The 23,416-nt window shown below is 39.6% G+C and overlaps 1 protein-coding gene across 1 annotated transcript; it reads left to right on the plus strand.

Moving 5' to 3' along the window:
- The first annotated feature begins 912 nt into the window (after window positions 1–912).
- On the plus strand, window positions 913–23,000 carry LOC116289348 (sacsin). Its single transcript, XM_031696239.2, has 9 exons — window positions 913–1,032; window positions 1,182–1,265; window positions 2,561–2,661; window positions 3,515–3,625; window positions 4,047–4,194; window positions 5,957–7,738; window positions 7,964–19,203; window positions 20,808–21,086; window positions 21,310–23,000. The coding sequence occupies exons 2-7, from the start codon at window positions 1,250–1,252 to the stop codon at window positions 19,153–19,155; spliced, it is 13,350 nt and encodes a 4,449-aa protein (XP_031552099.2). The 5' UTR covers window positions 913–1,032; window positions 1,182–1,249; the 3' UTR covers window positions 19,156–19,203; window positions 20,808–21,086; window positions 21,310–23,000.
- Window positions 23,001–23,416: the final 416 nt, after the last annotated feature.

Here is a 23,416-nt window from a genome sequence, read left to right on the forward strand (position 1 = left end):
ATGGTTTGAATTTATACCGGAAGTCAGAATATGTGGAGCATATTCCATCCTTTGTCCTTTTGTCCTTCCATCCACCCATCCATCCATCCACCCATCCATCTATCCATCCATCTATCCATCTATCCATCCTTCAACCTATCCATCCATCCATCAATTCACCCATCCATCCTTCCATCCATCCTTCCATCTATCCATCCATCCATCCATCCTTTTTTCCATCCTTCCTTCATTCATATTAGCTTAAATTCTTCGTTAACTAACAATTAACAAAAATATACGCACATGTGACTTGGCTCAAGATATTAAGTAAGGGACAGACCATTAGATTTTTGAAGGAGTCGGGGGGGGGGGGGGGGGGGTTGGGCAAAACCCCCCAAAAATTTCAAGCGCAGCTTTAAAGAGTGAAAAAAAAATCGTGCATAAGAAAAGTGCCACACACAAATTATGTCCAAAAAAAATTCCTGCACAGTCATGAGGCGTAAAAAAAAAAAATTCTGCACAAAATGAATTGCCACCCCCCCCCCCCCCCCCCCAAATCTAATGGTCCGTGCTTATGTTCTTGATTGGTGGCTGAGTAAAAAACCAATTTCACAACAAGCCGCTGAAATGTCGGAGTTGCCAGGTGGAAAACTGCAGTAATTATTCTCATTCGTGTTACAAGGTTGCAAAAGTTTTTTCAAACCAATAAGATTTTTGTGTCTTGCATGCATTCTCCACATTTCATATCATTTCACTTCTTTTATTGCTTATTTTGAGTCGATATCAGAGTGATCAATACACAGCTGAGCCACCAAATGAGCAGCAAATGAGCAAATCTTCTCGAAAGTCTCGAAATGAAAGCGAAAATTCTTGGAACTAATCTGCATATTTGGTTATAATAATAATTAACATTCTTGGAACTAATTTGCATAATACTTCTTGACAGCGAAGCAGCATTTCGCTTTCTCACCAACGACTTGTTTGACTTTAACGTTTATTTCTATTTGAAGCAAATCTGCTCTGAGTATTTTCATCATGTTATCAAGCTCTTAGGTACTTAAGCTGTATTTTTGCATTGCTCACTTACTGAACGGTCGGTACAAAAAGAAATGCTTCGAATTTAAAAAGTTAGTCGTTCCTAAAGAATTAAGTTGGGACACAAACCACCGTTGATGAAATTTTTCTTTATCTTTTAATATTAGACAGTTCCAATGTTTATGCTGCAAGCTATATTTGATATACACACAGTGCTTGAAGCCATGGACTAAGGATGGAAAATACGCCTGGTAGGTATATATTCAGTCTCGTTTTAAATTGTAATAACTTTTAAATTACTTAAAGCTTCGAATTCCGCTTTTGAAAGCGGAAATTCAGCTGTCATGCCCCGTTCACGCCAACTCATATAAAGATAGAAGCTGGATATTAAAGAGGGTTTTACAGTAACTCGGCGGAAATGTTTTATGTATGTATATGGGATTGCACGTTTCCAGCAGAATTCGAAATAGATGGCCGTATTTCTCAGTCTCATGAGACTCACTCTTCTTCTCCGTCTGAAATTTCTCAGTCTGCAGTTTTGATTTATTCTCATGAGTTTTCTTGCTGCTTGGTCTGCATTTACAATATTTTAAATGTTCAAGCATTTGCCATGGATTCTAATTTGTCTGAAACGATTGAGAGTGATTTTAATATTTTTATCTGAAAATAATAACAAAAAATAAAGTAGTATTGGATAGTGTTGGATATAATAAAAATTAATAATGATAATAATATTCATTCATTCATTCATTCATTCTTTATCCATCCATCCATTCATCCATTCAATCATTCATTCATTCATTTATTCATCTCATTCATTCATCCATCCATCCATCCATTCATTCATTCATTCATTCATTCATTCTAGTTTATTATTATTTATATTATTTATTTATATTATTATTTATTCATTTATTCGTTTAGTTATTTTTTAATTTTGTTCTCCCAATACTTAACTTTTAACGTTATATATATACATATATATATATATATTTGTTTGAGAAGAAAAAGTCAAGACAACATTTTTCCTGACAAGCCTGTTTCGTGAATTGCTTCACTCTTCAGGGGATTTAATGATAAGAATATTCGTTACTATCATTTATATAGAAAAAGTATACATAATTAATTAGTGGATGTAGTTTATTCTGCTCTACTTCTATCGATGTATTGAGCACTGTTTTACGGAAAATTGATTCACAGATTTCTTATATATATATATATATTTTTTTTAAACTAAGGAATTTTTTAGGATATTCTTGTATTTAGCTTCATATTGTGTAGTTCCAGAAATTATCAAATACCCCCACCCCCCACTACCCCTGGAAATTCCTATTTTCTTCCATACAAACTCTGAAATTTTGTTATTTCTCTGCCCCCCCCCTCCCTCCCTTTGGAAATTCATGGGGGGGAGGGGGGGTAAATGGATAATTTTTGGGACTACACAATAGAAGCTAAAATTAAAAAACATCCTAATAAATTACTTAGTTTAAAAAAATACATGTATTCAATAATATTTGAATAACAATTAATAATTACTGACTACTAGGTGAGGATCCACATCTTAAATTTGGTCTTGCCCAGCCAACACTCATCCAACAGATCAAGAAAATACTAGATCAGTATCCTGATGATGGACAAATACTCAAGGTTAGAATATACTTTATTACCAAAAACCCTAGAGTATAAGCCCTGGGGTGTAAATACTAACTGAGAGGAGGGAGTAAGGGGATATGAGGATTAATATAATCAGGGGAAAAAATGTAAAGTAAAAAAAAAATCATGTAAATAGTTATGTGGAGGTGGACGGCATATAGAGGAAAATATATATGAAATAATAGAATGAAATAATAATAATAATAAAGTAACTTGAATGAGGAGGAATCAACTATATTTTCTTTTGAGGGGTTAAACTAATCAGGAAGCATTTTAATCTCGGCTTCTCACAATGTCCAAGTACTACCCTGTAGTAAGATCTTGGCGTTGTTGCTTGCTCCTGATTGGCTTATGTCAAATTCTTTGTTTTCAATGTACATGGTGTGCATGGTTAACTTTTCAAAAATGTATTAAAAAATTGATATTACTATATGTGATTAATACAATTGATATTTTATGTTGAAACAATCTTTAAAGTGATCTAGTTGCTCGACTGGGAAAATAATAAGAAAGAGGCGGCATGCTACTTATAGACAAACTACTGCTACGTATCAGTATTCATTCTATTGGTTGAACTGGGATTTGTAGGTTATAGTTGGATTACCAGATCTAACCATGCTATAATGTTTTGATATGAAGAAGAATAAACTTTATTTAAAGGGGGCGATGTATTAACCTAGTGAGTTATCTAAATTACAGCCCTCATAATTGTCATTATGCTGTCAGTATAATGTTCTGTTATTACTGTCTCAATATTATAAGATTTTGGTAATTTACCTTTATTTTGATAAAGTTAATTAGCTACGTGCATTAACCAAGCCATTCATGCTGGATAAATTTTCTACAGGAGCTCATTCAAAATGCTGAAGATGCTGAAGCCAAAGAAGTGAAATTTTTATATGACCATAACTCATATGGCACAAAGAACTTGTATCACCCTGACCTAGCCGAGTTTCAGGTAAAATGATGATGCATTTACTTACCACAGATTTCATTACCACACCAGTGTCTCGCATTTAAGCTAGTGTACTTCTGTAATGTGTTTTCAGACTTCAAAGAATTAAGCCATCTTCAGTTAATACGTTTGATAATTAAATTTATGACTCAGTGACAGCTAGAAGACTAATATGCCAGTTTAGAAGTTGAGACTTGTCTAGCAATGACAGGTAGAATTGAATCAGACCTTTATTTTGCACACTTTTGTGTGGGGAGAGGCAATAGGGGCACACCCGTTATTGGCCCTTTATTTGTAATGTTTAATAATTTTTAAAATTTGTCCTGGTATTTTTTTTGCAGATGATCCTTGATTGTTCTTTTTTTATTTTGAGTGCAGTTGTCCCCTGCTTTTTTACTTTTAACATTTCTTGATTTCATTCTAGGGTCCAGCATTGTATGCCTATAATGACGCCAAGTTTACTGATGAAGACTGGGATGGCATTGGTATGTTGTGTGACAGCATCAAGGCAAAGGATCCCACCAAAGTTGGGAGATTTGGTCTTGGATTTAAATCTGTTTTTCACATGACAGGTACTTTTTTTGTGTAAATTTAGTAGTGCATGCATATGCATGATCGTTAATAAACTTCTAGGGGACAATTCAATTTTTTATTGGGATCACAGAAGGGGGTAGTTGGATTTGCTTGGTATCCCATCCCAGAATTCTGAGGTCCCCTCCCTCCGTTGTTGCATAAAAAATACCCATACCTTGTTTTCTATTCTGTTTATTGTTAAAGTACTGTACATGCGTCACTCAGGTTTTTTGTGCCCACCCCCTCTTAAGCTGATTTTTTGCGACCCTGCCACAAATCCCATCCCCCCTCCCCAGCAAAAATGAATGGTCCATTAAATGTGGGTTTGCCTGATGTATATTAAGCCATATATATAGATCCAAGGGGGATCCAGGGTTTTTTTGAAGGGGGGTCTCAGGAGTAAATTTTGTGGGCAAAGGAATCCCAGTTGCATTTTTAGCACAACAAGCCCATTTGACCTCAGGAATGACAGGGGGGTCGCGACCCCCCCGACCCTCCCCTGGATCCGCCCTTGAGATCAATACATAGGAGGATTTGTTGTGCCTTTTTGCTCATGAGGTTCAAGTTGGGGGTGGGCTGAGATCAGTTTTACAAGCACACCCAAAGTAATACCTCTCTAGTGGTAGGGTTACCCTGTCTGTTTGATAGAGTAACCCTTCTAAGTTTTATTTCTCGGTCAAGTTTTCTCTTGAAAAGTCATGGCTTAGGGATAACCGGCCGCTTTCCTGCATCAACTTTTTATATACAGTCCTTTGAATAAACATTGTCGTTGGATCGGCTTCATCCCTACGCGCCTAGACTGAAAAAGATCATGGGGATAATTAATTCACAGTTACTAGCTGCCGCATATGTTATCTAACACGTCTTGAGCAAGTTATGTACTAGACTGGAAATACTAAATTTTTGGCTCTTATCCCCAAAGTAACCTATTTCGAAGCTACTATCTAGATCTGTAGCTGGCGATAACTCTGAACAGTTATCAAGCAGATAATTATCTTTGATGGAATGTGATGTGAAACGCGGCACTTTTTTTCCTTGCGCAAAACGCGAAAACAAATGTGCATTTTGCTCTCCATTGTGCGATTGTCACCGACTGATAGAGAACAATTATGATTCATGTTAATTTACCCGTTATCCTTTTCGGTCTAGGCGCATAGGGATGAATCCGATCAACGACAACGTTTAGTCAATGGACTGTATCAATTGTCCTCGGGGGGGAGGGGGGGGGGTACTCCCATATATGGACTATACGGGGATGATCCGCTGAACAGGGTATGGTTTTTCAAGCTTCTTGTCATAAACAGTGTATGCAATTTCACTCAAATTCGAAGTTCTTCTTGAGTTTCATGTCATATTCAGGGTTTCTACTTTCGTATTGACCGAAACTGGTTATTATGGTCGTAAAAAAACGATACGCAAGATGACATGACAATTGAAACAGGAATTCAGTGCAATAAATTATATCTTTCGTCATGAACAGGGTCTACAAATTTGAGTTTTTTTTGTCATAAACAGGGTGCCCCTTTCAGAATCTTAGCGGAACACCCCTACCCAAATTCTGGCGGATTACTCCCCCCCCCCCCCCCCCCCCCCCTCCCGGGCAGTTGTCAAACCTGTTGTAGCACTTAAATAACTTTAAGTCATAAATTATCGCAAACCATTAAATTAAATGCCTGCTGAATCGCAATAAACAGAACCGGCAAGATACATTTTAGAGTCCAAAACTTTTGCCAATATCTTGTGATTTACTTGTGATTTTAGACCTACCAAGTATGATCAGTGGCCAGTTTCTTGGAAGCCTGGACCCAAGTGAAAAGTTCTTTGGTAGCAACGAATTGTTTAGGATATCTGGCAAAAAATGGTACTTGAATATTCATAGCGAAGAGCATATTTCAGACCAGTTCTCCCCATACAAGGGTATACCTATTTTTAACTGCACCAATGAATCCTTTGAAAAAGGTAGCTATGAAGGAACGCTGTTTCGTTTGCCTTTAAGGCAAAAACAGTCGCCGTTATCGGAGACAGTTTACTCGAGAGAAAAGATTCAAAGTTTGTTTAAATGCTTTGAAAAAGATGCTCATTTGATTCTACTTTTCTTGATGAATATTGAACGGATTGAAGCTTACGAGAGAGAGGCAGACTCTTCACAGCCTAGAAAACTATTCCATGTCGGGATCTCAGACCACTGCTTGGCAGATGTCAGGAAAGCGAGAAAAGAATTCAAATTAAAGAAAGAAAAAAATATTTCAGATCTTTCCAAAGGTTCCTCCTTTCCTGAGGTGAAAAAAAGTTACACTCTTACAATCGAAACAGTACATTACAACGAAGGAGAAACACCAAGCACGAAGCCTATAGAGCACTCGTTTGTCGTTACATTGTATTTTAGTGGATCGGATGTAACTCATGAGATAAAAGCTTTGATGACAGATGAATCGCTCAGCTACTTGCCATTGGTTGGTGTCGCTTTACCTCTTCAGCCACAAGTGAAGCACGAAGACTGTACAGATGTTAACATGGATAGGGATCTTAACGAGAAATGTGTGGATGACGATATCGATGATGAACATGATTCTGAAATTATAAAAAACAGCACAGGAAACGGAATCAAGAGAAGAAAAATAAATAGTGGGAACGAAAGGAAGAGGACGAAAACAAGTCCATTTGAGCCACAGGGCCATATTTTCTGCTTCTTACCTTTGCCGCTAGAAACCAAGAGCATGACAGGTCTGCCTGTTCATGTTAATGGTTTCTTTGCCTTGAGTCAGAACCGTCGTCATCTGAAATGGCCAAGTGCTGATCAAGATGAAACAATCCAACCCTTAACAGACAAGTCATTGCTGTGGAACAAAGGGTTGTTGCAGGAAGTGCTGCCCAAGGCCTACGCTGAGCTTATTCTCCATGTCATTTCATGTTTGTCAAAGGAGGAACCACGACAAAGGTTGGTCACAAGTGATGCGTACAGTGCATGGCCAGACGTAAACAAAGTTGATGTGAAATGGAAGAGCATTCTGAAGCCATTATTTGATATACTGCTGCAATCTGAAGTGTTACACACGAATGCTAATGGCGGAGGCTGGTGCAAAGTGGAAGAGGTTCTCCTTGACAGTCTAGAGAAAAGTGATCAGTCCACGAGAGGAATTGTGATTGACCTTCTTAACAAAGCAAGCCAAAAAGTTGTCACAGTTCCAGCACATGTGGAATCAGCTCTGCATAAATTCCGTACTATAAATCATGTCACCCCAAAGACATTGAGAGAGAGTTTAAAGGCATATCCATCTTGCTACTCCTGTTTGAGCCACCAGGACAAGATTCTACTTCTGAAGTTTGTTCTCAGTGATTCTAACTTCACAGAACTTGAAGGTCTCGAATTACTACCCTTATCTGACAAGACATTCACAGCATTCAGAGGAGGAAGAGATGATCCAATTTACATTGATTCCGCTGAACACCCAAAGTCACTGTTGCCAGGGTTACAGGGAAGGTTCTTGGATACAGATTTGGATGACATTGTAACAGACAAATTGAAAAAGGCAGTTAGGAAAGGTAACTAATCAGACTAAAAATGAGTGTCAATCATCAGTGATGATGATTGATGATAATGCTAGTTGATGTCCACGGCCAGATTAATGTTCGATAATGAAATGTTCAATTAGTGATGATTATATGTAATTACTGTAATTGAGCATGCATTAATTGTAAAATATGGAATTACAAAATTTCGAAACTTTGTTGAAATTGATTGATCATTAAAAGTATCCTTTTTTACAGGCCATACGCAGTTATGTTACTTCAACAAAGAAGCTGTTATACGGCATCTCCACCAAACGCTGCCTTCTGATTGGTTAGGCTCAGAAGATCACGTGACCTGGCACCCTGGAAAATCCAACCACCCAGCAATTGAATGGTTGAAGACCTTGTGGGAGTATTTTGGTAGACATTTTGCACACTCGACGTCTGATTTAGATGCATTTATCGGGCTTTCTCTTGTTCCTGTGACCCCGTTGTCCAATCAGAGCGAGGTACATCTTGCAAGAATTCAGCAACCATGCAGTCTTGTTCTTGCTTCTTTCAACGGTGAAAATATTGATGAGTCAGTGTGTCACGTCTTGGAGGATCTTGGTATAACCATCTTGAAAGATCTTCCAGAGTGCATTCGGCATTACCCGGAACTAGTTCCTTCTTTCGTTAATCCGGCAAGTCCAAAGGGGGTACTTCAGGCCATGGGAGTCATTTTTAAAAGTCCCCAGAGAAAGGACGACCTATTACAGAAGATGAGAGGACTACCTGCTGACAAGATTCGTTCATTCAGAACATTTCTTTCAAGTTTATCGAGTCTAACACCGAATGAAACATTTTTACTACGACAACTACCCTTGTTTGAAACATATGTTGGTTGTGGAGAGAGACTGTCGCGTTTCGTGTCACTAGAGGAAGTGAATATTGGAGCTCCAGTCGATGATTTGCCAGCTGTGTCTGTATTCACCGACTTACTTGACATGAGAGATCGCAGCAGCCGAGCTCTTGCTCAATTGCTCAACACTTTGCAAATGACACTCATTGTTTTATTGAAGACATTGTTGGACGATGCTTTGCGTAACAACTATGCTCAAAGGGAGGTTGACGTGCTGGCCAAGTACACCCTTGAACGGTTTGGTAGTCTTCATGGGAAGGAATTAAGGTGCATCAAACAAAAGCTACAGTGTTTGTCATTTGTTGTGTCTAGTGACAACTCGAGGAAGAAGCCCACCGAACTGTTTAATCCTGAAGATGATCTTCTTACAAAAATCTTCCTGGGTGAAGAGGTATTTCCGGAAACGTCGTATTACTCACAACCTGAAGTTAATGCTCATTTGAAGAATTTGGGTCTGAAAGGACAAGAAAAGATCACTCCATGTGATGTCTTGAACAGTGCTAATATGGTTACAGACATCAAAGATCAAAGCGAAGCAATCCAAAAGTCAAATGGTATCTTAATGTATTTAAGTAAGCATTTAAATGCGTTCAAAAAGAGAAATGGCTCTGAAGAACCCGTCATCCAGAAACTCAAGTCCATTCCCTGGGTTCCAGTGGTCACTACTAGGCCTATAACGTATCCTAGCGCTCTTCCCTTGAAGGAAGGTGACGCGGGTTTTTTAGCCTGTCCCAAAGATGTCAAGTCAATTGACTTTATTAATGTTGTTGGGAGTGTTAAAAATCTAGTTGACATACAATCTAACGCATGTCCAGAGCTCTCTGAGTACTTCAAATGGAACGAAAACCCAGTGGTAAGCGACGTCGTAATGCACCTTCGACATGTCACTTCAGAATACAACGTCGACGAAAAGCATCTTTTCATTCCTGTCGTCAAAGATATTTACTCTTATCTTGCCAAACAAAACAGTTCTGAAGTTAAGAAAGCGCTGCAAGGAAAGAATATCTCAAAGTGGGTGTGGAACGGAGATGGATTTTCAAGTCCAAATGAAATTTCAATCGAGAGTCCGTCTATAAACCTTTCTCCGTACTTTTCATCTTTACCAACAGAAACAAAAGGTTTCAGCGGCTTCTTTAAAGAGTGTGGCATAAAAGTTAAATTCAATGAAGAGGATTTGGTAAATATCCTTAGACAAATCAAGACAGCCCACGAGGAAAGAAAACAAGAACCTAGTTCCTGTGAACGTGATTTGACTCTCGTAATTACGATCTTAAATAAACTGAAACCTTCAAATGGACAACCATTCAGTACAGATCTTAGAGAAACACTCTTACTTCCTGTAGATGTTAAAGACAATACGAGACTTGAGCTCGTTTCAGTTAGCGAGTGCACATATTGTGATCTAGAGTGGCAAAAAGAAGGCTATGACATGAGTGATTTTGATGATAAAGAAGAGGGGGAAATCAAGCTAGTTCACAGAAACGTCCCGATTTCGACGGCAGAGCTGTTAGAGGTACCTACACTGATGAGCCGATTCCTTAGTGCAGACGAGCTTGAAATGGGTGAAAGTTTCGGTCAGTCCGAGTCGCTGTTAGACAGGCTTCGTGGGCTGCTGGATGGGTATACTGACGGCTTGTCTGTGCCCAAAGAACTGATACAGAACGCTGATGATGCAGGGGCCACTGAGGTACGAATCTTGTACGATGAGCGAACAAACGAGGATTGCATGACACGCTTGATAGACGAAGGGATGAAAGAATGTCAAGGTCCCGCCCTGTGGGCTTACAACGATGCCGTATTCTCGGATGAAGATTTCCAGAACATCGTCAAACTCAACGCAGCCACTAAGAAGGAAGATTCCAGAAAGATTGGACGTTTTGGTCTTGGGTTTAACTCTGTTTACAATTTAACAGATGTTCCAAGCTTTGTCAGTAGAAACTCTATCGTGATTCTCGACCCTCATACCACGTACCTTGGAAAGGGAATACGAGACAAGAGTAAGCCTGGAATAAAGTTAAGAATGGAGGAGAGAAAGCTTTGCAGGCTGGAAAACCAGTTTAAGCCGTACAATGGGATATTTGGCTGCGACCTTCGACCTGGAGCACAGCAGAAATCATACAATGGTACCCTGTTTCGATTGCCACTTAGAACAGCAAGTCAGGCATTAAAAAGTGGAATCAAGAATCTTCACTACGATGGGAACCAGGTAAAAGAGTTGCTGGGAATTCTTTTCCATGGAGCAGAATCTTTGTTACTGTTCACTCAGAATGTACTTCGAGTTACTGTGTACCACTTGAGAAATGAGAGCACAGAATCTCCAGAGCCAGTCGAGTTATTTCGTATCTCAAAGTCATGCAGGAGGGTAGTGCACCAACTCCAAAGTGAAGTTTCATTGTCAAACTCTGTGCAGCAGTTGACAAGTGAAGAACAAGAGTTTGTGAAGCAAAGCAGCATTTTAAAAGCATCCTCTTCCTTTATGGAACAGCTTTTAAACGGAAACTTCAGTTCTCTGAATAGAGTGTTCATGAAGTCTTCCATGATACTTAACTGTCAGTGTGCCTTATCAGATCAGGGTAAAGAATATCTAGCTGCTTTTGCTGCCTCAGGAGGGACTCAAGTTTCATGGCTGGTTACGTCTTGTATGGTTAAAGGAGAAGCTTTGAAAATGGCATCAAGGAACAAAGGCTTACTTCCTACAGCAGGAGTAGCAGCAAAGCTTACAGAAGTACACCCAGGGAACTTTGTACCTGTTCCAATAGCGAAGCCTTTCGACTCTCAGGATAAATATCAAGATAGTACGTCTTGCCATAATGGTGGAGTGTTTTGCTTCCTTCCATTACCCATCCACAGTGGCCTTCCAGTCCATATCAACGGTTGTTTTGCTGTCAGTGACAACAGACGTTATCTACGTGAAAGAACAGAAGAAGACAAGACAGACCAAGGTGCAGCATGGAACGATGTTCTTATGAGGGAAGTAGTCTGTCAGACATACATCAGCATGCTGGATGACATGAAGGACTTGTCGTCGCGCAATGGATACGTATTTCATTCGTTGTGGCCAAGGTGCTCTGATGTACAAACAAACTGCCATGGGATCGCTTCCCGATTCTACAGTTCATTATTTTATGAACATCCAGAGCTGTTTTCAGATAATCATGAATGGACCAGTATGCAGAATGTCGTGTTTTTGGAGCCTGCATTTAGAAGGGTGCAACAGATTGGCCAGATCGCATTTGACCTATTCAAGACCAGTTTAGAAGGTACAAATACCATTGTAGTTGACATGCCTGAAGATGTATCGAGATCCTTTGAAAGATATGAACTACAAAATGGGATACAAAAGATGTGTTACAACAAAGAACGTTTTTTCAGTGAAGTGTTCTTTCCCGCCATTGATTCAATAGGCGCAGGCTCAAGAAACGAACTCGTTCTCTACGCTCTTGACGACACTTCAGAGATACTTAGGGAACTTGTTGGAAGTAATCGTTGTATTCCTTCTTCATCATTGGGGCTTCAACTAAAGTACCCTAAAGAACTTCTCAATCCCGGTGGCAAAGCGGCGCAACTGTTCAGCCCTGAAGACGGGAGATTTCCTCTTGGGGATAAGTTTACTTCGGAGGAACGTTTAGTGACGTTAAAGAGATTAGGTATGCGAGATGATTACCTTGAGTGGGAAGAAGTAATAGAAAGAGCCGAGAGCGTCAAAAGTCTTGTTCCCTACCATCAAGCTTTGGAAAGAACGAAGCTGATTCTTGCCTTCATTGATAGGAAACTGGATAACGATCATAAGGTTGACAATGATGTTCAGACGAGACTGCAACGAGTTCAGTTCCTTCCGATAATGAAAAAACCAGAAGCCTTTCCTTTCAAATGGAGGGGAGACGAATATCAAATCAACACTTTTCTATCTGCAGCAGAACTTTACCCGAGAGAGGTGAAGTATTTGGCCAGTGTGTGTGTACCGATCCTGGATGACTCTAAAAGTGGATGTGGCCACCTTAACCGGAAAGTTGGAAATATTTTGTCCATGACTAATAAGACAGCTTCTCTTGATCAAGTCAAGATGCAGCTGAAAAGTGCAGTAGCAGCGGACGAAGCTTTTCGAAACACCAACAGCTTCGATGAACTCAAGAAAGGTTTAGAGAAAATGTATGACTACCTTCAATGCAGTCCCAGGGAAGTAAAGGAAGACATCGTGGACTTCCTAAAACCACTTGAGTTCATTCTCGTCGAGAAGCACTTTCTTTCATGTGAACAAGTTGCATTTTCTTCAGAAATCCAATTTCCGCCATATCTATGCCCAATGACTGAAAGCTATCTGAAATTTCGTGAATTGTTTATGCTCGCTGGGGTTCGAGAATCGTTTGAGGCCCATGATTACATCAAGACGCTTCAAAAGGTGAAACATAAACATGAAGAGAATCCAGTTACAGAAGAGCTCGATAAGGTGGTAACTGTTTCAAAATTGGTGGCAGCTATCATGAAAAAGCAGGATCTGGAGAAGTATGGAACTATTTTCCTCCCTGATTCGAAGAGGATTATGAAACCGTCAACAGATGTATGTGTGAAGGACTGCCATTGGATGCCCGATGAGGAAGGAGTCCTTTATGCATATGACGGTATACCACCAAAGGATTGCATCACACTTGGAGCGAAGACAAGAAGACAGGAAACACTTAGCAAATGCAAGCGCACATTTGGTCGTCCATTTGGACAGAAAGAGAAGCTTACTAAAAGGCTTAAACGCATACTAGACGGATATCCAGGCGATGAATCAATCATGAAAGAACTTCTCCAGAATGCAGACGATGCTAAGGCCAAAAAAGTCTGTTTTATCAATGATCCACGGCAACATCCAGATGAGAGAGTCTTTGAAGAGTGCTGGAAGCCCCTCCAAGGGCCTGCTTTGTGCGTTTACAACAACGCACCATTCACAAAGAGTGACATCGAGGGAATACAAAACCTTGGCGAAGGGAGTAAAGGAGATGATCCAAACAAAACTGGTCAGTATGGTGTGGGATTCAATGCAGTGTATCATCTGACCGATGCGCCAACATTTATGTCACAAGGAGAAGAGATTGGCGAAGTAATGTGCGTATTTGACCCAACTTTGAGGTTCGTTCCTGGTGCAGATGAATTCAACCCTGGAGGTATTTACGACAATATTTCTTACCTCAAAAGAATATTCACCGATGTGTTTCCTTGCTACCTTGGCGAACATTTTCCAATTAACAACGGAACGATGTTTCGTTTTCCTTTTCGCAACCAGGAAATGGCTAAAGAGCCAAAAAGCTGCATAACCCCTAAATGTATATCAAATGAAGATCTCAATAACCTGCTTGATTCTTTCAAAAACGAAATGCTTGAAATTCTTCTTTTTGTTAACAACGTGAAAGAAATCTCAGTCTTTGAGATTGACAAGGAAACTGGAAACATGACCGAAAAATACAGTGTGACGGCATCGCTATCAGAAGAAGACGAAGAAAAACGACGAGATTTTACGACTTATGTCAATCTACAGAGTAGAGAAATATCAGTGACTGACATTCCTTTAAAGAAAGTTTCCTATGTCTTGGAACTGAAAGATAGTAGAGGTCTGAAACAGAAATGGTTTGTCGTACAGCAAATTGGCTTTGAAAACCAAGAGGACATCCCAGACAACATTGAAGAAGCATTTGAAAGAGGAGATCTTGGTCTGTTACCACGTGGTGGAGTGGCATCGTTGATCAGTTCTTCGGGGGATCACCAAGATACTCAGGGAAAAGCCTTTTGTTTTCTTCCCCTTCCTTTCAAAACCGGTCTTCCAGTTCACATTAATGGCCATTTTGCTCTAAACCACGAGGATCGTAGAAGCCTGTGGAGAGATGATAAAAGAGACTACAGGAGTAACTGGAATGATGCATTACTGCGACAAGTGGTTGCGCCATGCTATGTAACCTTACTAGATGAGGTGAGGCAGCATATATCCTTGCCGAGAAACGCTAATGGAAAGACATTTATTAATGGTGACCGAAATAATGGAGAATGTGTTCTTTCAAACTACTTCAAGTATTTTCCATCATTTGCTGTCAAAGAAGAGTATTGGAAAACTCTGACAAGGGAAGTGTACCGCTACATGAATGAAAGACACTTGCCTTTGCTTCCAGTGCTACGCGAAAGCTTTGAAGGAAATCAACACCAAGATAGTGTTTGTATTGAGTGGTTGCCATCAACAGGGCATGGACGCAACAGAGCTTTCTTTGGTAGTTTATCAGATAAACTACCCCCATACTACGAATCACTCAACGAAGAAATGAAAATCAAAGCTGTGAAAGACTCTAAGAGACTGAGAGACACTCTCCTTGCCTTGGGTATCAATTTGCTTTTTACACCGGATGATATCGACGTTCACAACCGTTTTATCACGGCAAGCGTGGATGTGAGTCGTATAACTCCAAAAGATGTTATTGATTTCTTTTCAACATACAACTCTTCTGATCAATTGTGTGACGTAGGAAATCTACCCTTGTCAATTTCAAAGACCCCATTCAGGAATATTGAAAACTTACTAAGGATTCTAAAATACTGCAAACAAGATGCAAAGTTTTTCCAAAGACTTGATGGTCTGCCACTCTTACTTACTCAAGATGAGGTTCTCGGAGTCTTCCGCCAATCAGACAAAGTCTTCCTTAGCAGCTACTGTGAAATACTTCCTAGTTGTTCTTCAATGTTTGTGCACAAACAGCTCTTCAATGGCGTCTTTCATTTTGATCGGGACTCCAACCCATTTATGTCTCCAGTCTTTAAGACATTTGACATCAAAGCTTTTGCAAGTCTTCTCCCAAGGGAAATGGACGAGAACCATTACAGAACGACGGACAGAGTTGTGATTTGGAATCCAGAGAATAAAAACCACCAGATTCCAAGCAAACAATGGATATGGCATGTGTGGAGGTTCTTTTCGAATTATATCGAGAAAAAGGTCGAGCGTTACGATGAAGCACAGAGTCGTACAAGGAAATATCCTCAGAATTATCATGAGAGAAAGGAGTTGCAACAACGCCATGAACTGCAAGACAAAGAGGCAAGGAAGTGCATAGCCCAAGAGGCGTTAACTCCTGTGATGCACTGGTGTCTTTTACCAGCATTTGAAGCTAACCCACACGTCCACCCAGTTAGTGTCAAGCATATCCTCCTCCCCATGGGCATGTCTAACACTGTGATTGATTTAGAAAGTTCAACCGGGTTCGACTTAAAGGAAACTTTGAAGAAAATTCTCCTTCCTCAACTAAACTGCAGCTTGATCGATGGTGAATCTATGTCTGGGTACAGGAGTGGACCTTCTAAAACGGCAAAACGACTTGTGGCATCTCTTGCAGACCCAAATTCAGTTCTTACTGTACTTTTGAAGAAAATGAGTTTTGATCCTAACTCATTTAAAGCCTTTGAAGCAGATGATTGTCTCCATGTGCTAGGATATTTTAATAATCACCTTACCAAGCTGGAACCCTCAACTGCTGAAAAACTGAAAAGGTTGCCTCTTTACGAAACCATTCACGATGACATCATTAGTATCAGCGGAAAGCAAGCATATGTTCTGTCGTCAAGAATTCCAAAGGACGACATGCACATATGGCAAGAAACGTCAGGAATCGTTTTTCTCAAAGAGAATGAGAGTTTGGAAAAGCTGCATGAATTCCTTCAATGTCACACTAAAGATGAGGTGGATGTTTACTGTGACATCATCTTCGAGAAGTTTGAGGAGATATGCGAAGAAGCACGAATAAAACACGTGATATTTGTCCGCGAGTTACTGAATGTGCTAAAAACAAGTATTTCAATTTTAAGCGATGAAGAAATAACGAAAAAAGCAAAACTGGCAAAACTGACAAAACTCAGTCAAGCGCTCTTCAAAATGAAGTTTATGACAGCACAAGATGGGGCTTTAAAACCAGCATCTTCCTTTTACGATCCGTCTAACAAAGTTTTTGCTGCAATGTTTAAAAACAACCAAGAGATGTTTCCACCAGAACCGTTTTGTGAGGCTGAATGGCTACCCTTTCTACGTCGGATAGGACTCATCTATGAAGTTAGTGATGCACAGTTCCTGAAATTTGCCAAAGAAGTTGAAATTGAAGCCAAAACAAGGCTAGATGATGGAACAAGAAAGAAATCGGAAGCTTTGATAACTTACCTCTTCGAATCTGAGAACATTGCAACCAGCAAGCTACTGGATGATGTTAAGGAAATATGTTTCATCTTTCCTTATGTCGTCGAACCTAGTCTGCAAGGCGTCCACGAGCAGTATGGCACGGGGAAAACTGGTTCGCCGTGTATTTGCTTTCAAGGCTCTGTAGCCTCCAAGAACCAATATATTACCTGGACAACTGCTAACCTTCTGTCAATGACTCACAATCCGTTGCATTGTGATAACGTTACTAACCAAGAGAAAAACGAGATTTCCCAACGACTGGGCATTCTTCAAAACCCATCCGTTGATATGGTCGTCAATCATAGCAAGAACATTTGCAACGCACAGTACCAATTGAATTGCACCGACAACTTTGTCGGAAAACGAAGCATTAATGATCTTAAAAAGATTATTGCAATAATGACAAGCATTTACAAGTATCTGCAAAGGAACTACAATGGAAATGAAAAGGTCATAAATGAGCTGAAGAACATCCACTGCATTGTAGTTGATGGTGGCGAGCGATTTGTGTTTCCTAACCAAGTGGCCGTGGATATCACATCAGACCAGGAAATCCAGCCATATCTGTACAAGATTCCCCAGGAAGTGGCATCTTATACAGTACTGTTTGAGAATCTTGGTACAACCAACACTATCACTGTAGCACAGTATGCAGAAGTCCTGAGAAGCATATATACGGAGTCTGCTTACCAAAAACTGGATCCTAACCAGATATCCAATGCCTTTAAGGCAACCAAAGGCCTTTTTGACATAATTGCTAAAGACGACCAAGGAACACCCGCTGAAGGCTTAAAACTGTACTTGCCAGGAACAATGCGAAACCCTGATAACCAAGCTCAGAATATGGTGTTTTTGAGAAAATCTACAGATATTTTGTACAATGATGCTCCTCATTTTAAAGAAAGAATTGAACATTTCAACAACTTAATCCTGGTCAAGCTCTCTGAATGTGGATTGAACGTTGCTAATGATGACTTGCTGTTGAAAAAACTTCCTCAATCCATTCGTCCTCGTATGCTTACGTCAGTGGTTCATGAAACATTGATGGACGGGGACCAGGCTGTTTCTTGTTCCAGTACAGCACAGTACCTCCGACAGGTTTTGAGATCAAGTGAGTTTTGTCATGGAATGATACGCCTGATCAAACATGCTGACTACAAAAGTGATGTGCAGACCAGCACAGAAATCCCTGCCTTGGTACAAGAAAGGTTGAGATGCATTCATGTGTACAGCGTTCCTAACCTTCGGACGAAGCTTGTGTACAGTGGTAGAGCAATACCTAGGAGTGAATTAGACGTTTCTTGCTTCGAGGAAGAAACGAAAGAAAAGGATCAAAAAGTGTGGAAGATATACATCGAAAAGGAAGCTGATCTTTCCACGTACGTTTCAGTGGTGGCTGAAATTATAGATAGAATAACGGGACATCTTCTGAAAACAATGCTGGTTCACCTTCCGACATTGCTCTCATCAAAACCCTACGAAATAAAGGGACTCTTGGATAGACTAAAGATTCGCGAGGACAAGTCAGTGATAAAAACTGAAGCAACAAGTCTTCCTACACCTGGCAGCTTCATTCATATTACAGACCATCACTTGCTGGTGGATGACTTCACAGTGTTCAGTCCTGGTGAGTACGTTGGTTACGAGCTTGATGATCCAAGTCTTCGAGGAGAAGATGGCACCCCAACCTACATCTATGCAATTGTCATCGAAGAAGTCACCGAGGATGGACAACCCTCAAACACAGAACCAAGCTTAAGAAAATACAGAATTGATATCGGGAAAGACAAAGAACCAATTGTTGTAGACGCAGCAGACTTGTACAAGTTCTATCGTCCAAGCCAAGGGAACAGTGAGTGTTTAGAAATAGAACCCTTCACAGGTTCTCAAGATGAAAAGCCTGCCAATCTTGATGAGCATGAAATTCGAAACGAGATCAGAAGAATTCTCCAAGAGGCTTGGAAGCAACCCGAAGAGAAACGAAAAAAGATCATAAAGCGTCTGTACCTTAAGTGGCATCCAGACAAGAATCCTGGAAATGAACAGTTTTGTACAGAGGTGTTTAAGTTTATTCAGCAGGAAATCGAAAGACTTGAAAAAGAAGAACGCTTTGCCGGGAGGACTCGAACACGGAGTTCCACGAGATCTGATCACAGCTACAGCGGATTCTACAGTAGCTTTTTTAATTGCTGGTCAGACCGTGCACGATATCACAGTGGCCAAAGATCTTCCTTCTATAGTGGCGGTGGCTTTTCTACTTTTTCTTGGAGGTCATACAGACGTAACCCTCAACCTGGTGAAGCAAGAAGGTGGTACAAACAAGCGAAGCAGATCTGGAAGCAGCAAGTAACGATGTAGATTGTCAAAGAACCTCAGTACGAATGGGCGTGCTTCAAGTGCCATCAGGTATGTTATCGCGTGTCACGTAAGTTGTAGAACTTCGTTACTACTGAATTCTCATTGGTTGATTGCGGAGATGAGTGTATTTTACTTCGCTCATGCCCGCGAGACATCAAAAAGCGTGCCTTTGATTCCGTGTTGAAACAAATAATCGTATGAACTGGCTCGCATGATTTGAACTGAAACTTTTAATTGTTTTCAATTGATGAACAACTTTGAAGACCACCCTGTGATTAATCCTTGTTAGTATAATCTTGGATTTGAATATAGTTTCGCCTGCTGTGATTGGTCGAACGATAAGTGATTATGAGACGATATTCACTGCTCGAGCGGGTTGATTATGAGGTTTCCCAAAGTTTACCAGAGTGAAAGTAATACCAAGGGAGCACGGCAAGTGGGCGCACGCGCGCGGTTTTGAACAGTTGGGTTTCCTGTGGTGTAATTTTGACAGAGGAAGACTGTTATAGCAGTTGTCGCGCTTTGATTGGGCTTTGGTATAAATATACACCTTTAACTTATGTGTAGCGCCATATTGCATTGAGCCCGCACTATATTTTTCGAAAAACCGCATTCGTCATCACCACAGGAAGCCCATTTTTACCACAGGAAACCCAATAGATGAAAACCGCGAGCTTGCGCGCATTTGCCTTGCTCCCTTGGTAATACTAAGACAATTTTTTATCTTAGAGACGGCAATACCACGAAATATTGACGGCTAGTTGGAAGAAAATATATTCGGTATTGGCAAAGTCGCGAAGCGACGGATCACGATTCTAAAGAATTTAACACTCAAAAAAAAGAGGAAAACCGACCGATTTCCTTTGATTAAAAACAAAAATTTTCCTTACGAGCACGCGCTATGGCGCAAGCAACGCCAAACGCGCTCAATCTTTCCTTTTCGTCGCGCGTTAGCCAATCAGAAACCTTTATTTTGAAACGACAATAGCACAAAATATTGTCGTCTCAAAAATATAAGAAACTATTTTAGTGAACCGCGATACTCTCTGATATTCAAGTCTAGCAATCATACTAAAACGATTATTCACCTCAGCTTAGTGATTATGGTGAATATTTATCTCGCTGCTCGAAGACTCGCGGACTTGGTAAATATTCCACCGATAATCACCTCGCTTTAGGATAATTGTGAAATATCGCTTTCGTACTGTTTAATAAACGAGCAGGAGTGTTTTATCAGGTATAAAACACGAGGCGTAGCCGAGTGGTTTTAGACCCCATAAAACACGATCTGCGAGTTTATTAAACGGCTTAAAAAACTCAGTGATGTATGTTCTCATAATGTAAAGAATTCTTTACGAAGTGAACCAAGTTTGATAGAGAAAATCCAAGTTAAAGTTTATGCAAATGAAGACGCATCTTATATCAGATATAAAACCTCCTTCATGGTCATGATTTCTATTGTGTTTCCTTCATGAATTATTAATGAGTTTTTTAAATATCAATTAATCAATGGTCAATTAGTTTGACCACTATCATAATATGTGCAAGGCATTTTTGTCTAAATAACTAAAACTGATTTGAATGACTCGAATATGTCAAAAGCATTACAAGATTGGCTACATTCTGATATTAAAATTGTTTCGTATTTTCAGTCTGCAGAGAAAGCCCTCAAAGCAGCACAGTATTCCAAAGACGCTGACAAGACTAGCACCCACAGCCTTACATCGCTTGCTCGAGAACTGAACAACAGCACTCTACAAAGTCTAGCGTCACAACTCGAATGCGAGGTTGGAAATTCGATGCGCATGCGTTATCCAGATCAAGTGAGCTCCCCTAACATACCGCATGATGTGTATGACAAAGAAACCGCTTTACGAGCAATCAAGATCGCATCGGAGATTATCCAAGAGGTGGACTCAAACTACATAAAGGTATTTTTTTAATGATAATCATTACATTATGTTATGAATGTTACATGCTGAGGAAGAAGAAGAAGACGAATAGAAGAGAGAAGATATAATAAGAAGAGTGAAAGTATGGGCTGGAGGGGTGGTCCATGAAAGGGAGAGGAGAGGAGGAGAGTGGCCGGGAGGAGAGGAAAGGACGAGTAAGGAAGGATGTATATATACTAAGCTGTCTTCGGTCCATTTTCAGGATTTAAAGTAGATGAACTACTTGCTATACCGGGGTTTTGACTCTACTATTAAAGATCACAAGAATAGTGATATCATGAAAACATGCCAGAAAAAAATCCGATTCAAGTTGCCTCTGCCAAGACCGCAAAAAAACTAGTCATGTGATTGACAGTGTCACAGAATATTTGGGAACAATGATCTGTATACACCTACTTGCAAGAAGGTTGTCATACCAGAATAGAACATTCGTAATTTAATAAATTAGTGATTTAGTACATTTACCGATTAGGAATAAATTATCACTGACGTCAGACTCGAATTCATCAGTAAGAAAAAGATAATTTTTGGACGACGTGATGTAACCGGCATGCAGATAAAGATGTAATTTCAAAATTAAAACGAAAATGAATAAAAAATAAGATCAGTATTTGTTTTTGTACGTTTCTGCTCGTGTAACGTTGTGGCTATCATGCAGTAAAAATAATAGGTTGACATAATAACAATGCTAAAAGAATTTCAATTTAGACTGGGAAAGCTAACGTAAGTAAAACTACGAATTCTAGCGCTGCCTGGCGTTTCTGAGATGTTAGTAGTTAGTCTGACGTCTGTGATAATTTATTCCTAATCGTTAAATGTACTAAATCACTAATTTACTAAATTACAGATGTTCTATTCTCGTATGACATTCTTGCAAGTAGGTGTACATAGAATACTTCACGTTTTATACTTATATATATATATATATATATATATATATATATAATTTACAAATAATGTGGTCAACTCTCGTTATAGCGGACACGCTCGGGATCGTCGGTTACTATCCGTCATTCGTAATAACGAGCGTCCACCGGGACCGTCACTTGGTGTCTGTAATAGCGAGCGTCCCTCGGGACCGTCACTTGGTGTCCGTAATAGTGAGAGTTATTTACAGTCAATTCTTTGTCAGTATTTTTTCGCCGGGAGACTTGCTCCAGTAGCGAGGTGACCGTAATGTCGGGGTGTCCGCATTGCGAGAGTTGACTGTAGATCCATTTTTTTTGTCGTTTTTAATTTTAATTTAATGATAAAATTCTTAAATTTCTTCAACTCTTAAATTTCGTTGGGATTGTAGTTAGTATTAATAAGGGGTCAGTTTTACCCGCGTAATGACTTTAGAGAGTCAGAGTAGATAATTTTAGCCCGAGTAATGGAGTAGTTGACTGTTAGTAGCTCCATGATTTCTTGTTGTTCTTTCTTTTAAAGTTAATTTACTGATAAAATTATTTAACGCCTTCAACTCTAAATCGTTGGGATTGTAGTTAGTATTAGTAAGGGACTGAAATATAGAAATGACTGTAAAGAGTCAGAGTAGAGAATTTTACAGGTAAAGTATTAGCTCCATTCGTTATAATTGTTGTTTTTTAAATTTAAGTTAAGTTGTTGATAAAAATATTCAACTCTGAGCTTAGTCGTGGGATTGTAGTTAGTATTGATAACAAGGGCACTGATTCTGTTTTGCCCGTGTAATATTTTTTTCTCTTTCTCTGTTCGTTAGTAAAAAATAAGGCCATATTATAAACTGCGGTTAAAAAATTCTTTTTTTCATTGGGTATATATTTGTAGCACTTTAACTTAGCTTTCATTATGTTTATTACTACAACACGATAAGCTGCCTTACTACCGTTTGAATGTACTTGTGGCTTATAGAATAAATGAAACTAGAATCCACATATACAGCCATTTTTTTACAAAAGGATGTTGTGCATGTAGCATATCAAGCCCGAAATGCACTATGGACAATGTGAATGCAATCAGTCGCAACAGTATGGAAATTTTTGACCAAACTTTTTTCTGCATTTTTCTAGCATTTGTGGGTGCTGACATTGTTCGCATATGAATATAATACATTTCAGTTGACTGATACCGATAACCTATAATCGAACACGAACTGCGGACATCTTGGAAATCACGGGTGTCAATATATTATTCACCACTTTCACATCCCCATAATACATTGCGGTCTCGTGGGGAATGCGAAAGTGGTGAATTTTGAAAAAAAAAATACACTTATAAAATACTCCAGTTTCGAGTTCTTTGTTGCTCAGGGTTAGCCTCGATTTTGTACAAGATATTCATGTGTTCCA

Source organism: Actinia tenebrosa, unplaced genomic scaffold (genome assembly GCF_029948245.1).
Source record: "Actinia tenebrosa isolate PJP-AT-01 unplaced genomic scaffold, QUT_ActTen_1.0 PGA_scaffold1__47_contigs__length_23844297, whole genome shotgun sequence".
Taxonomy (NCBI): domain Eukaryota; kingdom Metazoa; phylum Cnidaria; class Anthozoa; order Actiniaria; family Actiniidae; genus Actinia; species Actinia tenebrosa.

What these genes read in the sequence shown, in the direction of transcription:
- LOC116289348 (XM_031696239.2), top strand. An exon ending in CTGACCTAGCCGAGTTTCAG is followed by an intron (nt 3,626 to 4,046) that starts GTAAAATGATGA and finishes ATTTCATTCTAG; the next exon opens with GGTCCAGCATTGTATGCCTA. An exon ending in ATCTGTTTTTCACATGACAG is followed by an intron (nt 4,195 to 5,956) that starts GTACTTTTTTTG and finishes TTGTGATTTTAG; the next exon opens with ACCTACCAAGTATGATCAGT.